The sequence below is a fragment of the Anomaloglossus baeobatrachus genome, chromosome 2, assembly GCF_048569485.1.
Source record: "Anomaloglossus baeobatrachus isolate aAnoBae1 chromosome 2, aAnoBae1.hap1, whole genome shotgun sequence".
In the NCBI taxonomy this organism is placed as follows: domain Eukaryota; kingdom Metazoa; phylum Chordata; class Amphibia; order Anura; family Aromobatidae; genus Anomaloglossus; species Anomaloglossus baeobatrachus.
Genome location: NC_134354.1, coordinates 108,759,105 through 108,778,322, shown reverse-complemented (window position 1 = coordinate 108,778,322; position 19,218 = coordinate 108,759,105). Strand labels below are relative to the sequence as shown.

General features: G+C 48.8%; 1 protein-coding gene across 1 annotated transcript in view; it reads right to left on the bottom strand.

Annotated features, from left to right (window-relative positions):
* BLTP2 (bridge-like lipid transfer protein family member 2) overlaps nucleotides 1-19,218 on the bottom strand; it is a 193,338-nt gene that overhangs the window by 21,468 nt on the left and 152,652 nt on the right. Inside the window, exons 29-34 of the mRNA XM_075335259.1 lie at nucleotides 9,004-9,125; nucleotides 6,699-6,854; nucleotides 5,591-5,712; nucleotides 4,794-4,974; nucleotides 2,938-3,024; nucleotides 2,739-2,849 (exon numbers count right to left, since the gene is read on the bottom strand). Coding sequence (XP_075191374.1) covers nucleotides 2,739-2,849; nucleotides 2,938-3,024; nucleotides 4,794-4,974; nucleotides 5,591-5,712; nucleotides 6,699-6,854; nucleotides 9,004-9,125 — 779 coding nt within the window. The remainder of the gene's footprint in view (nucleotides 1-2,738; nucleotides 2,850-2,937; nucleotides 3,025-4,793; nucleotides 4,975-5,590; nucleotides 5,713-6,698; nucleotides 6,855-9,003; nucleotides 9,126-19,218) is intronic.

Here is a 19,218-nt window from a genome sequence, read left to right as displayed (position 1 = left end):
GTTCCTCTAGCCCTCCTCTGACCTGTTGGACAAGGAGGAACGGAACTTTGCTGAGGACCGAAATGACCGAAACCTTTGGACTGGGGCAAGGACGATACCTTTCCCTTGGACTGTCTAGTAACTTCATCCAATTGCTCGCCAAACAAACGGTCGCCAGAAAATGGCAAACCGGATAAGAACTTCTTGGAAGCAGAGCCTGCCTTCCATTCACATAGCCACATGGCCCTGCAGACTGCCACCGAATTGGTGGATGCTACCGCTGTACGGCTCGCAGAGTCCAGGAACGGCGTTCATGGCGTAGAACGAAAAATCCTACGCCTGAGAAGTGAAGGACACAACCTGCGGGGCAGAGGTATGTGCAACCGCAATAATCTCAGCCAGAGAAGTTGAGATAGCTTGGAGTGCCCTCACGGCTGCGAAGGCTGGAGCAAAAGATGCGACTATGGCTTCATAGATGGATTTCATCATAAGCTTTATTTGCCTGTCAGTGGCATTCGTGAGAGATGGCATCTGCCACTAATACTACGGATCTAGCCGCCAGCCTAGGGACTGGAGAATCCACCCTGTGACACTGAGCCCAACCCTTAACAACGTCAGGGGGGAAAGGGTAACGCGTGTCAATAAGGTGCTTAGTAAGCGCTTGTCCGTAAAGTTCTGTGCTTCTGGACGGCCCCTCTGGAGTTAGAGTGATCGAAACACGCACTCCTGATGAAGTCGGGGAAGGTTCCCAGCGGGCCCGCTTAGCCTATCAGAGGCCGCGGTCCGTGACGGAGTTCTCACCGTGGGATCTGGGTGTTACCCCAGGAGCCCCTTGTTGTACCGACCCAGAGGAACCCGGGAGCGATGAACTCACAGCTCCCTGGCCCTGTGTTATCGGTCTGGACTGCAAGGCTTCCAGTATCTTAGCAGACTCTCTGTCCATAGACTGAGTCCTGGAATGTGAAAGCTACTCAGAGATTTGCTGATTCCAACCTGCAAACTCTGTCCCTGTCATCTGTGCAGTGGAAACCGGCGGTACCACCTGGCCGAGGGTCCCACCAGTGCCGGAGGCTCCGGCTGAGTGAGTGCCCTCGGGGCCAAGCATTGTACACAATGAGGGAATGTGGAACCTGCCTGTAATATAGCCGCACAAGAGGTACAGGTTGTAAAATAAGCCAGTACCTTGGCACCCTTACTCTTTAAGAGCAGACAACAGCATGTCGTCCGCAGAGTAATCAGTGAGGGTATACAGCCAAAAGCAAATAATGCTGCCGAACAGTGAGATCATATACCATATAAATAAACATATATATATACACTGCGGCACCAAGGGGGGTCAGCACCTGAAAACTGGTGCCCCACAGTGCTCAGTGAGGGGGAAGGAGGATACCAACGTATGCTCCAGCCCTCCCTGCCGACGTCCAGTCGGCCGTCCCGTCGTTACCCCTGACTGGCAGGCCTGAGAACGGGAGTATATGGTACTAGGCCGCAAGAGCCGGGAACTAAATTTAAAAACGCGGCCGGCAAACATGGCGCGGTCGGCGCGATAGTCCCAGTCTCACAAACCACTCAGCAACCGCTGCGGCATTTGTAACACAGATGCTGCATGCACCGTCCCTCAGGGGACACAGAGTACCTTATGATGCAGGGCTCTGTCCCTGATGATGTCCAGTCTCCTGTCCGTCAGAATCCCCCAGGGGCTGCGGATGGAGCCCGGTCCCTGCATGGCGACCGGTTAGGATCCCCCTCTCCCAGAGCAGTGGGAAACCTTTGCAGATTCTGAGATCCTCCACCGGCAGAATTATAACAATGGCTGCCGGCGTCCCGAGGGGAGGAGAGAGCCGTGGGCGGAACCGCAAAAGTGCGGGAACCTGGTGGCCCATAGTGATCAGTGAGGGGGGCGGAGGACAGCGAAGTGTGCTCCAGCCCTCACTGTCGGCATCATACCGACCGTCCCGCCTTTTTCCCTGACTGGCAGGCTCAGGGGCGGGAGTTTAACACACTTGGCCGCAAAAGCCGGGGACTAAAGTATAAACCGCGGCCGACAAACAGGCACGGTCGGCGCGGTAGTCCCAGACGAAAAATCCACACCGCAGTCGCAGCTGCGTCTGAGGCCAAGGTGCTTCATGCGCCGTCCCAACGGGGACACAGAGTACCTGTAGATGCAGGGCCATGTCCCTGACGATACTCCGTCTCCTGTCCAGCAGATTCCCCCAGGGGCTGCGGAGGGAGCCCGGTCCCAGCGGCTGGATGACCGGTTAGGATCCCACTTCCCCAGAGCCCCTAAGGGATGGGGAAGGAAAACGGCATGTGGCTCCTGCCTGTGTACCCGCAATGGGTACCTCAACCTTAACAACACCGCCGACTTAGTGGGGTGAGAAGGGAGCATGCCGGGGGCCCTGTTAGGGGCCCTCTTTTCTTCCATCCGATATAATCAGCAGCTGCTGCTGACTAAAATGTGGAGCATTGTGTGCATGTGTGCCTCCTTCAACACAAAGCATAAAAACTGAGGAGCCCGTGATGCACGGGAGGGTGTATAGCAGAGGGGAGGGGTTACACTTTTTAAAGTGTAATACTTTGTGTGGCCTCCGGAGGCAGAAGCTATACACCCAATTGTCTGGGTCTCCCAATAGAGCGACAAAGAAATAACATATATTGCAAAAAAAAAATAAGTCCTCACATCTGTATCTACTGAAAAATGTAAAAACTTACAGATTAATTTTCATCATGAAATAAAAAGGAAGAAGAATGACCGCTACCTCAAAGTGCTCTTTTATGGAGATGCCTCCTACCGGTGGACGGACTTTGCTGTACAGTCTCAGCGCCAGCTGTCTGCCTGATTGAGCCGGGCTCTGTGGTCTCAGTGCCACCTGGAGGACAAAAAGAAAGACTTCCATGATGTGGTGGGATTTACAAAGATGAACAATTCAGCTTAGAATTCATCTTTGATTTCCTCACCTTGTAGATGGCATTAGGGAGCAGATTGTTCATGGTGAACCAGCCCAGCTCCAGCAGATGCTCCGCCGTGTCATCAGACTTATTGACCTATGTTACATGGGAGAGAAGTATTTATTGCTTTGAGGTCATGTCCACATTACATAATAATTCCATTTACAGAATAATTTAATTTATTTCCCCATTTGTAGGGATGTTTCTTCCATGCAGACCCTCTTTTACATACAACCTTTCCTGGAGAAGCTTTGTCTGGAGGAAGGAATCTTCAATCTGAAGCCATTTACATAGACAGTTCAACCATAAAATAATGAAAAAAAATGTGATTAAAGGGATTTTCCAGAATTTTAATATGGAGAACATTCTGAGCCTGGAACCCAAAGATTCCACATCCAATACATGTGCTACTTTGCTCCTCTACAAGCACACCATCAGTTTCTGTTTGATACCAGATTCTCAGGCAGCCCTTTAAGTCAAGTCTTCAATATGGAGGTTGCTTTGGTCCCCTCACTATGACAGCCACACTCCACTTTTGCATAATAAAACCCTCAATGAACTGTCAAATCTCAATTGGGGTCCTATGTGGGAAAGGGCTGGAACTTTCAAACTCTTCCAGATGCTAAAAGAAAAGCTAAATCTTCCAGTTACAATATGCCCTTCAGATCTTGTTCCCGGGTCCACTCACTGTTCTGAAAAACTTCCCCTTGTGCCAGGTACTACTGAATCACCCTGGATCTGGGCTTATATGCCATTTATATACTCGTTTGCTGGCAGGGAGCATGGAGCAATTACATGACTTAATGAGAAGCTAGTGGGAGACAGATATAAGACTGATATTCGAGGAGAACAGGGAGCTCATCTTGGAAGCCCTTAAACATGTTCCCCCAAGCCATACTGAAAGGGCCACACAATTATATATTCTTCACCGTACGTATTATATCACATTCAGAATACACAGGGTACAACCTCAATTCCCACATAGGTGCACCGAATGTGACAGAGGCCCGGAAATGTTTTTTCACGGTTTCTGGGATTGCCCGGGGATCAGACGATACTTAGCACAAGTGGTCCAGGTCCTACACTAACATATGGGGATGCCCCTCACAGATGACCCCAACAATTGTCTATTATTTATTGACTCTGAACAATGCCAAAGGACTGTACATAGATTAGTCCTGACTGAGGTCCTATTGATAGCAAAAAAATGTGTAGCCAGACATTGGATGTCATCAAGAGTAACAACCATCTCACAATGGAAATCAGCACAAAACCTCTCCATCGCGTTATAAAAGAAAATATCAATATACGCTGGTGCTGCCCTGGAAAACTTAAAAAAACAAAAACAAAACGAGGTAGATGGGTTGAATACCTAACTTGACTGCAACTGGTGAGTGGCTGTTTCTGTAATTTATCTGATCCTTTATTTCTTCCCAGTAAACTTTGTATTTGACATTGAGGACATATTGTTAGCATAGGTTATGAATATCAGGTCGGTGAGGGACATGCGACGCAGCCTCCTCATGGTTGATCAGTCAGCCCCATACACCGTGCACCGGCTGTGTCTGGGCATGCCGATCTCTGAAGATCAAACTTATTCAGATGACTTGGACTGAGGTGCAATACCAGACTCGGCCATTACACATTGTATGGAGCTGTGCCATGTACACAATAAGCACTTGCCAAAGTGTTGCAGCTCCTCCAGCAAATCGTGAGGGTGGCTTGGTAGCTAGAATACCGATAATAGGATATTGATCACCTATCCAAAGGACCTGAAAATCCTTAGTTCAATTTACCCACTCTAGCTCATATTTTTATTATAAAGGTCTCAGATTTCATAGATATTTCAATCTTGTTGTTCCTACCTTGCTATATAGGAACCTTTGTAGTTCCAGCTCTGCAATGCCCAACTGTCCATCCTGCTCCGTGAGTCTCCATCGTGCCTGTGCAAAATAGAATTCAGTCCGTCGGACCACGCTGACATCTTCTGGCTGCTTGCGCAATTCCATTTTATTTGCCCTTTGCAGCTGGAAGTCTTTAAAGCATCTGAAAAAAGACTCAACACATTTTATCTAGACTTTTAACATACAACAATTACTTAGGAAGGTCACTAAAGCCGGCAATAGGCATTAGATGCCTGCAGAGTAAACAATGCATCGGCCGATCATTTGGCCGACAGCCATCTCAGGCAACTCTCCCATACACAGGAGCACTTGTTCGGCCAAGCACTGCTGTAGTCCCGGAAAGCTGCCGGCTGACATGTCGACTGGCGCCTCATTTCCTAGAGAATAGAGTAATCGGCAGTCCGAAAGCAGACAAGCCCAACTGGCAAGTTAGCCAGCGACCCAATACACGGGATGTTGGCTGAACTGGTAGTTTAGCCTAACATTAGTCTAACTTGTATAGGGGACTTAAAACCACAAAAGGGAAAGACATTGAGTGACTTAATGGAATCTATCAGCAGATTTTCGCTATGTAATCTGTAATGCTGTAACAGTTAACACAGAGAATTCAGTGATGCCTCTCATCAAGCTGCCTGCTGTTGTTTACTTGCAACAATTGTTTTAGCACTAAGACCTCATCATTGCTGGACTATATCGCCTCATACACGGCAGTCTGACATGCCCCCTGCTGTGATTAGATCATGTGTATGAGAGGTTACCTAATGAGGATGTTCAGTTCCTCACTCTTCTGCTGCAAGTCCATCTTCTCCTGGAAGAGCTGCCCTTGTAGTTTGAGGTGTTGCTCGTTCAGAGACTCATTCTTGCTCTCATCATGAAGCAACTGGAAAATAAAGTAAATGTTATAAATTTCAATTTAGAACAGTGATGCACCCACCCACTACCGTGTTTCCTTGAAAATAAGCCTTACCCCGAAAATAAGCCTTAGCAGGAGTTTTCAGGGTAGTTGTGGTTTAATAATGAAGTGTCCATGCAGCTAAACAAGTTAAAGAATTCTGCAGGACGCTTCATTATAGAAAGCAGACAGACCCAGAAGAAAGCAGACCACACAATAATACTCCACAGACCCCGAACTGGAGGACCTGAAGTGGAGCGCGCACACACACACACACACACACACACACACACACACACACACACACACACACACATTTGGTGATACTTCTTGCTTCCAGCCGATAGGGATGCCTGGGATGCAGTGCAGTGGAGCACAAGGACCTGTGGTGGAACGCATGGAGGCCCTGTGGTGGAACACATCGATTCTTTCCACAGCAGGTCCTCGTGCTCCACTGACTGTGTCCCAAGCTCCCCTGCCGGCTGGAAGCAATAGGTATCACCGAATGGTGTGTGTGTGTGTGTGATGTGTAAGTGTGTGTGTGTGTGTGTGTGTGTGTGTGTGTGTGTGTGTGTGTGTAATGTGTAATTGTATGTGCAATCTGATTTATAATTGTTTGTGCAATGTGATGTGTGTGTGAATGCCACCAGGGATTGCAGGAGGACCTGGGAGCGACACAAACTTCCAGGGTCTGGTAGGTATCATTCTCCTGAGAGAGAGGGTATCTGCCTTTTTGGGAGGTTAACCTACCCCCAAACCCATGTTTCCCTGAGAATAAGCCCAATCCTGAAAATAAGCCGAAGCACATTTTTGGGGGCAAAAAATAAGATAAGACAGTGTATTATTTTCGTGGAAACACGGTAGTTATCATAGGGTACTACATAGTATGACTTGATGAATCCAGCCTATGTACTGTAAAAGGTAGTGATAGGGAACAACCTGAGTGTAAAATACAATAAAAATGAGGATCGGACCTTCACTACAGAGTACATTTGCTTCTCCAGCTGTCGTATTTGCAGCACGTGTTGTCGGACGGCTTCCTGGAGATGTAGGATGCTGCTTCGCTGCTCCTCGGGATTACTGGAGATCTCCAACTGGAAACGCACTCGCTGCTTCTTCTCACTGTGCTCCTGGTGAGACGAGGAAAAATGTATTCTATCGACGACGTCCGAGTGCAATAAGTGAAGTGACACAGTTACAAACACATCCCATTATTGCTTGTATTGGGTTGTGATTATTTACATATATTCACCTGTTCACTGTCGATCTGTATTCTGTTTTGTACTGTGTTCCTATATATCTTTACTCATTTTACAACTCTAATCTGTGCTGCAGCCACCTGAATACCATATATGCCATAACTCATAGTATCTCTAATCAACTAATCACACTTATTTCCCAATGTAATCTAAGTAAAACACCCACATATTCTACACTTACTACACAGTAAGCACAACTTTCTCGTGTCTCTCAAAAAAGGAAAGAATAGTAGATTATGATTTCCAATACAATGAAAAAAGCTAAGCCAGGGACAATATTTTGACATGCACCGGGTGAATGGGGTCTACGGAGCCTCCCAACTGACACGGCCAGAAACGGAATTTGATTGGAGCCGTAAGCAACTTAAATGGGTTTTCCTACAAAGTTAATTTTAATCAATAGATCTTGGAATAATAATAATGTCCACACTTGTATGTGTTTAAAAAAAATGTTCCTGTGCTGAGGTATATATATATATATATATATATATATATATATATATATATATATATATATATATATATATATATATATAAAAATCTATCTATCTATCTATCTATCTATCTATCTATCTATCTATATATATATATATATATGCCCCTGCTATATACTGTGTAATGGCTGTGTCTGCCCATACTGGGACATGGTGTGATCATACCACAGCTCCCGGGCAGGGGAGGACCCAAAGGAGAGTATACAGATACCACAGCATGGGATCATATCTGTTTTTTGTGAGGTAAAGAATTTCCCTGCCTGTTTGTAAAAAAATATTTTACCCCATAGAAAGACTCATTTACGATCCCATGATGCAAAGTCTTTATACTCTTTTACTTCCTCCCCGGCCCAGGAGATGTGGTATGATCAGACCATGTCCCTGTATGGTGAGACACGGCCATTACACAGTACATAGCGGGGGAACATATATCAGATTATCTCAGCACAGGAACATTTTTTTAAACATATCCAAAATGTATAAATTATTATTATAAGATCTATTGATACAAATCAACTTTAAAATGAATACTGTCTATGGGAAAACATCTTTAATGCTTTCTAATGAGCACCCACAACCAAACGCACACTCACAAATTGGTTTATTTTCAGATAAAAGTTTGCGAATGGGCAAACATTTTGCCCATTCGCAAATTAGTTGTAGCTCCGCGAGATTGGATGGACATGTCTGAACAGCAATTTTCAAATCTTTTCATAAATTCTCAATGGGATTTAGGCCTTCAGTTCAAAAGCTGACAAAACCACTTTCTTACACATGCCATACAAAAGACACAGCAAGAGTGTAGAAGAAGTTGCCCTGGTGAAATGAGAGCAAAATAGTGTTTTGTATTCTATGTGTGGCAGAAAACTAACACTGCATGTTACCCTGAAAATACCATACCCACAATCACACAAGGTGGTGGCAGCATCATGCTGCGGGGATGATTAGGTTAATCTTCCAGCAGGGCAATGACACTAAACATACTGTCAGAGCTACAATGGACAGTTTAGATCAAAGCATTTTCATGCGTGTGAAAGGTCTAGTAACAGTCCAGACCTAAATCCCATTGAGAATCTGTAGTCACACTTGAAAATTGTTGTTCTCAGACGTCTTTATCCAATCTCACTGAGCTGAAGCTATTTTGAAAGGAAGATTGGGCAAACATTTCAGCCTCTAGGTGTGCAAAGCTGGGAAAGACATATACCAAAAGACTTGCAGTAGTAATTACAGCGAAAGGTGATCATACAAAGTATTAACTCAGGGGATCTGAAAACAAATGCACAGAACAATTTTCAGATTTGTATTTTTAAAAGATTTAGAAAACAATGTGCACTACACAAACATTTACTACATTATATAAAATCCCAATAAAATACATTTACGTTAGTGGGTGCTACATGAAAATTTTTTTTAAAAAAGCTCATGTGGTATGAATACTTGTTCAAGGCCCTCTTTATGTCTGTGTGTATGTGTATCTACTTATAGATGGCACTCTATACACACTTTATGTCAAAATGATCACACACCTTTCGTTTGGGCTCCACATGCAACAGCAAATTGTTGACGATATCCAAGATCATGGCGTACTGTGCGGGGTTGGTAGAGATTTCCAGATGCTGGTGTTTTAAAGTAAAAGTGTCAGCAGCAGCTGCAGAGAAGAGGATTTTATGTCAGCTATACTGTGCACGGCCTTTCATGGTTCTTGTACGGCCATACAGTACAGGAAAATTATAAGAAACTTTATATACCCAACTTTTTCGTACTGGTGGAGCCCAAGTAAAACTGCCATGGCTGCCTTCAGCAATACTTTGGATTGTTATGCTTTAGCCCCAAAACCTGACCCTAAAAAAACTAGATCAAGATCAAGGGCTGACAATACTGAACTCTTATTTCCAGGCTTTTGATACAAACTGCAGCTTTTAAGTGAACCTGTCAGGTGCAATATGCACACAATCACTAGACGTTCTGGCTGCATATTGCTAATCCCTGACCAACAGTCCCTGTATCTAGTAGCATAGATGAAGGGCATACTAACATACTATTCAATGCCCATTGCCCAGCATCATTACCAGCAGTGATGAGCGTACCTGTGTCACCGCTTCAGATGCCAGCTTTAGGATCAGTGCGCATGATCAGAAGTCCCGGCACTTCCAGTCATGCGCACTATGAAGCCGGGTATACGCGTCCCGGCTTCAGAGAGGTCTAGTGCGCGTGATCGCAAGTGCTGGAACTTCTGATCATGCGCACGGGTCCTAAACCTGACGTTCTGAAGTAGTGAGAACGGACACAGGTGTGTTTAGGATCAGAGGTCCTGGCACTTCCGGTTATGCGCACTAGACCTCTCTTAAGCTGGGACGCATACACCCGGCTTCATAGTGTGCATGACCGGAAGTGCCTTAGACTTCTGATCATACGCACTGAACCTGGCATCTGTAACAGTGACACAGGTATGCTCGTCTCCACTGATGATGACACTGGGCAATGAGCACTGAAGAGCATATTACAACGCCCCTGTGGGCTAAGAGGGTGGAATGAGCACAGGAACTAATGCACTTGTGACTAGTCCCTGCGCTCATTAGCATATCATAAAGGATCTATAGAAATTGTTTTTCAAAAGATCTCTATCTATGCTAGTGTATACAGGGACAGTTAGGCAGGGATTAGAAATGTGCACCCAGAACTGCTCGCGGTCCGGGGTGCATAGTACACCTGACAGGTTCCCTTTAAAGAAAAAACTTAAAAAAAAGAGAATTCTGTTTACTTACCGTAAATTCTTTTTCTTATAGTTCCGTATTGGGAGACCCAGACATTGGGTGTATAGCTTCTGCCTCCGGAGGACACACAAAGTACTACACTAAAAAGTGTAGCTCCTCCCTCTGAGCATATACACCCCCTGGATAACCAAATATAGCCAGTTTAGTGCAAAAGCTGAAGGAGAATAGCCACCCACAAGTAGAGATAGAGCAAGAACCGGAACAACCGGAGCCTCTGTCTACAACAACAGCCGGTGATAACACGCGGAACAAGAAACTGCCAACAGGCAACAGGGAGGGTGCTGGGTCTCCCAATACGGAACTATAAGAAAAAGAATTTACGGTAAGTAAACAAAATTCTCTTTTTCTTTATCGTTCCTATGGGAGACCCAGACATTGGGACGTCTCAAAGCAGTCCATGGGTGGGAATAAACAGAAAACTGAGACGTAGGCGAAACCTAACTTCACAAATGGGCGACAGCCGCCTGAAGGATGCGTCTGCCCAAGCTCGCATCTGCCGAAGCATGAGCATGCACTTGGTAGTGCTTCGAAAAGGTATGCAGACTAGTCCAAGTGGCAGCCTGACAGACCTGCTGAGCCGTAGCCTGGTGCCTGAGAGCCCAAGAGGCACTGACAGCTCTGGTCGAGTGTGCCTTGATCCCCGGCGGGGGAGGCACCTGAGTACACTGGTAGGCATCGGAAATGGCCGACCTAATCCAACGAGCTAAGGTCGGCTTAGAAGCTGAGAGGCCCTTACGCCGACCTGTGGTTAGCACAAAAAGAGAGGTGCACCGCCTAAGAACAGCGGTGCGAGACACATAGATCCGGAGTTCCCGCACCAGATCCAGAGTATGCAACGCTTTTTCAAAGCGATGAACAGGAGCCGGACAAAAGGAAGGCAGGGTAATGTCCTGGTTAAGGTGGAAGGAGAAACCACCTTAGGGAGAAAGTCCGGAGTCGGACGGAGAACCACCTTGTCTTGATGAAAAACCAAAAAAGGTGACTCCGAAGAGAGCGCAGCCAAATCAGAGACTCTCCTGAGGGAAGTTATGGCCACTAGAAAGACCACTTTCTGTGTAAGACGAGACAAAGAAACCTCCCTAAGAGGCTCAAAGGGGGGTTTCTGCAAAGCCGTGAGGACCAAATTGACGTCCCAGGGATCCAAAGGCCGCCGGTAAGGCGGAATGATGTGAGATGCGCCCTGCATGAAGGTGCGCACCTGAGCCAGCCGGGCGATACACCGCTGGAACAACACTGACAGAGCCGAGACCTGTCCCTTGAGGGAATTGAGGGATAGTCCTAGCTGCAGACCGGACTGTAGAAAGGACAGGAGGGTCGGCAAGGTAAAAGGCCAAGGAGCATGGCCGGAAAAGCGACACCAGGACAGGAAAATTCTCCAGGTCCTGTGATAGATTTTGGCTGAGGAAGACTTCCGAGCCCGAGTCATAGTGGAGATGACTTCAGGAGGGATACCAGAAGTCGTCAAGGGCAGCTTCACAAGTGCCGGCAGAGTCTCGAATTGCATCCCTAGGTACGTGAGCTTCTGGGTCGGAGTCAGAGTGGATTTGGGCAGATTGACAAGCCACCCGAATTGGACTAGAGTGGCGAGAGTGAGCGAGACACTCCGCTGACAGTCTGCACTGGATGAAGCCTTGACTAGAAGGTCGTCCAGGTAAGGAATCACTGCCAACCCCTGGAGGTGCAGAACCGCAACCACTGCTGCAATGACCTTGGTGAATACTCGAGGGGCCGTGGCTAACCCGAAGGGGAGAGCCACGAATTGGAAATGTTCCTCTCCGATTGCAAAACGTAGCCAACGCTGGTGTGAAACTGCAATTGGCACATGCAGATAGGCATCTCTGATGTCGATGGATGCCAGGAAATCCCCTTGGGTCATTGAGGCAATGACTGATCGCAGAGACTCCATGCGAAAATGCCGCACCTGAACATGCTTGTTGAGAAGCTTGAGATCCAGGATGGGCCGGAAGAAACCGTCCTTTTTGGGGACTAGGAAGAGATTTGAGTAGAAACCTCTGAACCGTTCCCGGGCGGGAACCGGTACAATTACTCCATTGGCCTGCAAGGATGCCACGGCCTGTGAGAAGGTGTTGAAACCACACGTCGCCAAAGTGGGAGAGCCTGCCACCGACCAAGGACGTTGCTGGCGTGGCCAGATAGTCAAGAGGAGGCTGCCTTAGTGGCAGCAGCTCCTGCGGTCTTCTGAGGACGCGGCTTCGTGCGCCAGTTGGGTTTTTGGTCCTTGGCTGAGTTAGTGGACGAGGCCGAGGGCTTAGAGGACGACCAGTTGGAGGAACGAAAGGAACGAAACCTCGACTGGTTCCTGCCCTGGACAGGTTTCCTGGTTTTAGTTTGTGGCATGGAAGTACTCTTCCCGCCAGTAGCTTCCTTAATAATTTCATCCAGTTGTTCGCCGAATAGCCTGGATCCAGCAAAAGGGAGCCCAGCAAGGTACTTCTTTGAAGAAGCGTCTGCCTTCCACTCTCAAAGCCACAAGATCCTGCGGATAGCGAGGGAATTAGCCGAAGCCACCGCAGTGCGGTGAGAAGCCTCCAGCATGGCAGACATGGCATAGGATGAAAAGGCCGAAGCCTGGGAAGTTAAGGCAACCATCTCGGGCATAGAGTCCCTGGTGAGGGAATGCATCTCCTCTAGAGAAGCAGAGATGGCTTTGAGAGCCCACACTGCTGCAAAAGATGGGGAGAACGAGGCCCCTGCCGCCTCATATACAGATTTGTCCAGAAGGTCAACCTGGCGGTCAGTGGAATCCTTAAGTGAGGTGCTATCAGCCACTGATACAACTGTCCGGGCTGAGAGTCTAGACACCAGAGGGTCTACCTTTGGTGAATGAGCCCACTCCTTGACCACCTCTGGTGGAAAGGGAAAACTGTCATCCGAACCACGCTTTGGGAAGCGTTTGTCAGGACAGGCCCTAGGCTTGGTCACAGTGGCCTGAAAACTGGAGTGGTTAAAGAACACACTCCTTGTCCTTTTAGGCAAGGTAAACTGGTGCTTTTCTGCCAGAGAGGGTTGCTCCTCTGATACTGGCGGATTGAGGTCCAGTACAGAATTAATGGACGCAATCAAATCACTAACATCTGCGTCACTTTCGGACAGATCAATGGGGCACATGGAGGTAGCGTCCGAGCCCCCAGTAAAGGCATCCTCCTCGTCCTGCGAGTCAGCTCGTGAATCAGAGCCACGGGACGAGGAAGGAGAGTGAGCCCTGCGTCTCCTTTTAGGAGGACGGGGTCTGGGACCAGATGAAGAATCCTCTGTGAGCTCTGCTGAGAGAGCCTTAGCAGCAGAGGCGCCCTGAGAAGAAGGCTGATGAATGGTCAGCAAAGTCTGGGACAGCTGTCCCATGGAGTCGGCAAAAGACTGGGAGATTGACCTAGAGAAGGATTCTACCCAAGCCGGGGGTTCAGCCACCGGAGCCGGAGCAGCCGGAGGGACCACTGTGGGAGCGATACCAGGCTGAGGCATTGCCAGGTTAGAGCAGGCATCACAATGTGGATATGTGCTCGGTTCAGGCAGCACGAGCTTACATGCAGTGCATATTGCGTACAGCCTTGCAGCCTTGCTCCTCGTGTGAGACATGCTGCTGAAGTGGGGGCTCTGAGCCAGAATGACCCCCAGAGAGTATATAAGCAGGTCCACAACCGGAGGTTGTGGCTTACCAGACCGTTTGTGTGCCCTACAGATCCCACAGCACGGACCCCCAGACAGATTAGCAGAGATGCTGCAGCCAGCGCCGATCGCTGTGAGAACGCTGGTAAATGGCGCCGGAGCGAGGAGAGGGGGCGGGGCCTACTCTGAGAGCGGGATCTGGAGGGCCAAGGAGATTTACAGGGGAGGGGACATTTCCTCAGGGAGGAGTGTCCCTTCCCTGTGCCGAACGGCCGCTGGGCGGAGCCGCACTGTCCCTCTGCATGATTGACATGCAGGGGCAGTGAAATCGAAACTAGGCCTCAGGCGAAGCCGGGGCCTAAATTTAACGATGCGACCGGCGCGCAGGCACCATCGGCGCGGTTCTCAGGTGAAAACCAGAGAACCGGCCGGAAATGTCAGAACAGATACACAGCCCACTCTCCCCAACAATAAAGTACAAGGGACCCCCCGAAAATAACGTCTCAGATACTTAGCTTGTGAGACGCAGGGTTTCAAGTCCCTGGGGATGAGTGCTCCGTCCGGCAGGATCCTGAAGGGCTGCGGATGGAGACCGGTCTCCTGAAAGGCAGGGAGAACCGTGCTGGCTCCCACTTCAAGCCAGAGCCCGAGGGATGGTGAAGGAGCGCGGCATGTAAGGCTCCAGCCCTGAAATCAACCTTAACAACACCGCCGACACAGTGGGGTGAGAAGGGACATGCCGGGAGTCCAGGCTTGGACCCGCTTTTCTTTAAACTCTTTCCAAAAATCAAAATTCAGATGAGAATGCATGTGTGGATGTATGCCTCCTGAACACAAAGCATTGAACTGGCTATATTTGTTTATCCAGGGGGTGTATATGCTCAGAGGGAGGAGCTATACTTTTTAGTGTAGTACTTTGTGTGTCCTCCGGAGGCAGAAGCTATACACCCAATGTCTGGGTCTCCCAATACGGAACTATAAGAAAAAGAATTTACGGTAAGTAAACAGAATTCTCTTTTTTTTAAGTTTTTTCTTTAAAGGGAACCTGTCAGGTGTACTATGCACCCCGGACCGCGAGCAGTTATGATAAAGATAAAGAAAATGAGTTTTGTAGGGTTTAAAACAAAAAAACGGATTTTTGTGTACTCACCGTAAAATCGTTTTCTCTTAGCCATCATTGGGGGACACAGGACCATGGGGTGTTATGCTGCCTATCCATAGGAGGACACTAAGTAGATGCAAAAGCATAGCTCCTCCTCTGCAGTATACACCCCCTGGCCAGGCCAGGCAGGCTCAGTTTTAGTACACAAGCAGTAGGAGAAAAAAGCAGAAAAAAATTCTCAACAGAGGAACATGAGAAAAGAAGTCATAACCAAATAAGGTACTGAGAGAACCAAGGCCCAACAGGGCAACAGGGTGGGTGCTGTGTCCCCCAATGATGGCTAAGAGAAAACGATTTTACGGTGAGTACACAAAGAAGGGAATTTTGTTTACTTACCGTAAATTCCTTTTCTTCTAGCTCCAATTGGGAGACCCAGACAATTGGGTGTATAGCTATTGCCTCCGGAGGCCACACAAAGTATTACACTTAAAAGTGTAAGGCCCCTCCCCTTCTGGCTATACACCCCCAGTGGGATCACTGGCTCACCAGTTTTAGTGCCAAAGCAAGAAGGAGGAAAGCCAATAACTGGTTTAAAGACCAATTCAATCCGAGGAAACATCGGAGAACTGAACCATACCACATGAACAACATGTGTACCCGAAAAAACAGAAAAAACCCCGAGAAAACAGGGCGGGTGCTGGGTCTCCCAATTGGAGCTAGAAGAAAAGGAATTTACGGTAAGTAAACAAAATTCCCTTCTTCTTTTTCGCTCCTAATTGGGAGACCCAGACAATTGGGACGTCCAAAAGCAGTCCCTGGGTGGGTAAAAGAATACCTCGTGATAGGGCCGTCAAACAGCCCTTCCCTACAGGTGGGCAATCGCCGCCTGAAGGACTTATCTACCTAGGCTGGCGTCTGCCGAAGCGTAGGTATGCACCTGAAAATGCTTGGTAAAAGTATGCAGATTCAATCAGGTAGGTGCCTGACACACCTGCTGAGCCGCAGCCTGGTGCCGTAATGCCCAGGATGCACCCACGGCTCTGGTAGAATGGGCCTTCAGCCTTGAGAGAACCAGAAGCCCAGTAGAACTGTAGGTTTCAAGAATTGGTTCCTCGATCCCCCGAGCCAGGGTGGATTCAGAAGCTTGCGACTGTTTACGCCGACTAGCGACAAGGACAAAGAGTGCATCCGGGTGGCGCAGGAGCGCCATGCGGGAAGTAGAACCTGAGTGCTCTCACCAGAACCAACAGATGCAAATCCTTCTGAAATTGATGGACTGGACGAGGACACAAAGAAGGTGAGGTGATATCCTGATTGATATGAAAGTGGGATACCACCTTAGGGAGAAATTCCGGAATCGGACGCAGAACTACCCTGTCCTGGTGAAGGACCAGGAAGGGAGATTTGTATGAGAGCGTTGCTAGCTCGGAAAGTCTCCTAAGAGACGAGACCGTTACTAGAAGGCCACTTCCCGAGAAAAGCGGGAAGGGAGACCTCTTTCAAGGCTCGAAAGGCGGCATCTGGAGAGCAATTAGAACCTTGTTCAGATCCCAGGGCTCTAACGGCCGCCTGTACGGAGTGCTGAGAAGACAAACTCCCCGTAGGAACGTGCGTACCTGAGGAAGTCGTTTCTGAAAAAATACAGATAGCGCTGAGACTTGTCCCTAAAGGGAACTGAGCGACAACCCTCTTTCCAACCTAGATTGCAGGAAGGAAGGAAACATAGACGATGCAACCGGCCAGGGAGAAACACCCTGCGCCGAGCACCGAGATAAGAATATCCTCCACGTCCTGTGGTCAATCTTGGCGGACGTTGGTATGCTAGCCTGTCTCATGGTGGCAACCACGTCCTGAGGTAATCCTGACGACACTAGGTTCCAGGACTCAAAGCCACACCATCAGGTTGAGGGCCGTAGAATTCAAATGGAAGAATGGCCCTTGAGACAGCCAGTCTGATTGGTCTGGTAGTGCCCCCGGTTAGCCTACCGTGAGGCACCACAGAACCGGGAACCACAACATCCTCGGCCAATCTGTAGCGACGAGGATGGCGCGGCCGCAGTCGGTCCTGATCTAACGCAGCACTCTGGGCAACAATGCCAGAGGTGGCACATAAGGTAGCTGGAACTGCGACCAATGCTGAACTAAGGCGTCTGCCGCCAGAGCTCGATGATTGTGAAAACCGTGCCATGAAGCTGGCACATTGTTGTTGTGCCGTGACGCCATTAGATCGACGTCCGGCCTCTGTCAGCGGCGCCAGATCTCCTGAAACCCGTCCGGGTGAAGAGACCATACCCTTTCGGCCACACCCCGGCGACTTAGGAAGTCAGCTTCCTAGTTTTCCACGCCTGGGATGTGAACTGTGGATATGGTGGATGCCGTGTCTTCCACCCACATCAGAACCTGCCGGACTTCCTGGAAGGCTTGCCGGTTGCGCGTTCTTCCTTGGTGGTTGATGTATGCCACCGCTGTGGAGTTGTCCGACTGAAGTCGGAATTGCTTGCTGTCCAGCTGGTGTTGGAAGGCTTGTAGGGCAAGATACACTGCTCTGTGTTCAAGAACATTGATCTGAAGGGTGGACTCTTGCTGAGTCCACGTACCCTGAGCGCTGTGGTGGAGAAAAACTGCTCCCCACTCTGATAGACTCGCGTCTGTCGTAACTATCGCCCAGGATGGGGATAGGAAGGACCTTCTTTTTGACCATAAGGTGGGAAGAAGCCACCACCGTAGAGATTCCTTGGCCGCCTGAGAAAGAAAGACGACTCTGTTGAGGGAGGTCGACTCCCCGTCCCATTGGCGGAGAATGTCACATTGTAGTGGACGCAGATGAAACTGCGCGAAAAGAACTGCCTCCATTGCTACCATCTTACGTAGGAAGTGCATGAGGCGTCTCAATGTATGCGACTGGTTCTTAAAGAAGAGATTGCAGCCCGTAGTGAATGCTGTTTGTCTAGCGGAAGCTTCACTATCGCTGAGAGAGTATGAAACTCCATGCCTAGATATGTTAGCGATAGGGTCGGGGTCGGATCTGACTTCAAAAAGTTGATGATCCACCCAAAACTCTAGAGAGTCTCCAGCGCAACGTTCGGGCAGTGTCGGCATGTTTCCTAAGAGAGTGCCTTGACAAGTAGATCGTCTAAATATGGGATCACAGAGTGACCCTGAGAGTGCAGGACTGTGACTACTGCTGCCCTGACCCTGGCGAAGACCAGTGGGACTGTCGCTAGCCGGAAGGTAGAGCTACGAACAGAAGGTGTTCGTCTCCTATAACGAAGCGTAGAAACGCTAGTGCTCTGGATCAATCGGCACGTGTGGACAAGCATCCTTGATGCCTAATGATGCTAGGAAATCTCCTTGGGACATTGAGGCGATGACATGGCGGAGGGATTCCATCCGGAACCGCCTGGTGTCCACGAGCTTGCTGAGCAGTTTTAGATCCAGAAGGGACGGAACGGCCCGTTCTTATAGGCCCCGCAAATAATTTGGGGTAAAAACCGTGACCTTGTTCCTGAAGAGGAACGGGGGTCATCACTCTTTCTGCCTATAGAGTGCACCCTGTTTGCAGAAGAGCAGCGGCTCGGCCGGGAGGTGGAGAAGTTCTGAAGAATCGAGTTGGAGGACGAGAAGTGAGCTCTATCCTGTACCCGTGAGACAGAATGTCTCACACCCAACGGTCATTGACCTATGGCAGCTAAATATCGCCAAGGCGGGTGAGCCTGCTACCGACCGAGGATGCGGAGAGAGGAGGCCGCAAGTCATGAGGAAGCCGCCTTGGAAGCGGATTTTCAGACTGTCTCTTTTTTGGGCGCGACTGAGCCCGCCAAGAATCTGAGCTCCTCTGATCCTGTTGAGACCACATTGGACGAGGAAAAATGGGACCTGCCCGAGCCTCGAAAAGACCGAAACCACGACTGCCTCCTGCTCTGTTGAGGTTTGTTGTGTCCGGGCTGAGGAAAGGAAGAATCCTTACCCCTGGACTGTTTAATGGTTACATCCAAACGCTCACCAAACAGTCGGTCAGCAGAAAAAGGCAACTGGTTAAGCAACCTTTTTTGGAAGCAGAATCTGCCTTCCATTCACTTAACGAGCAGACCAGGCTCTGCTTAAAAACACGGAGTAGCGGAGGCTACTGCCGTACGGTTCGCAGAGTCTAGGGCAACCTGAATCGCGTAAGAAACAAATGCAGACATTTGAGAGGTTAAGGATGCCACCTGCGGCACAGATGTACGTGTAACCGTGTC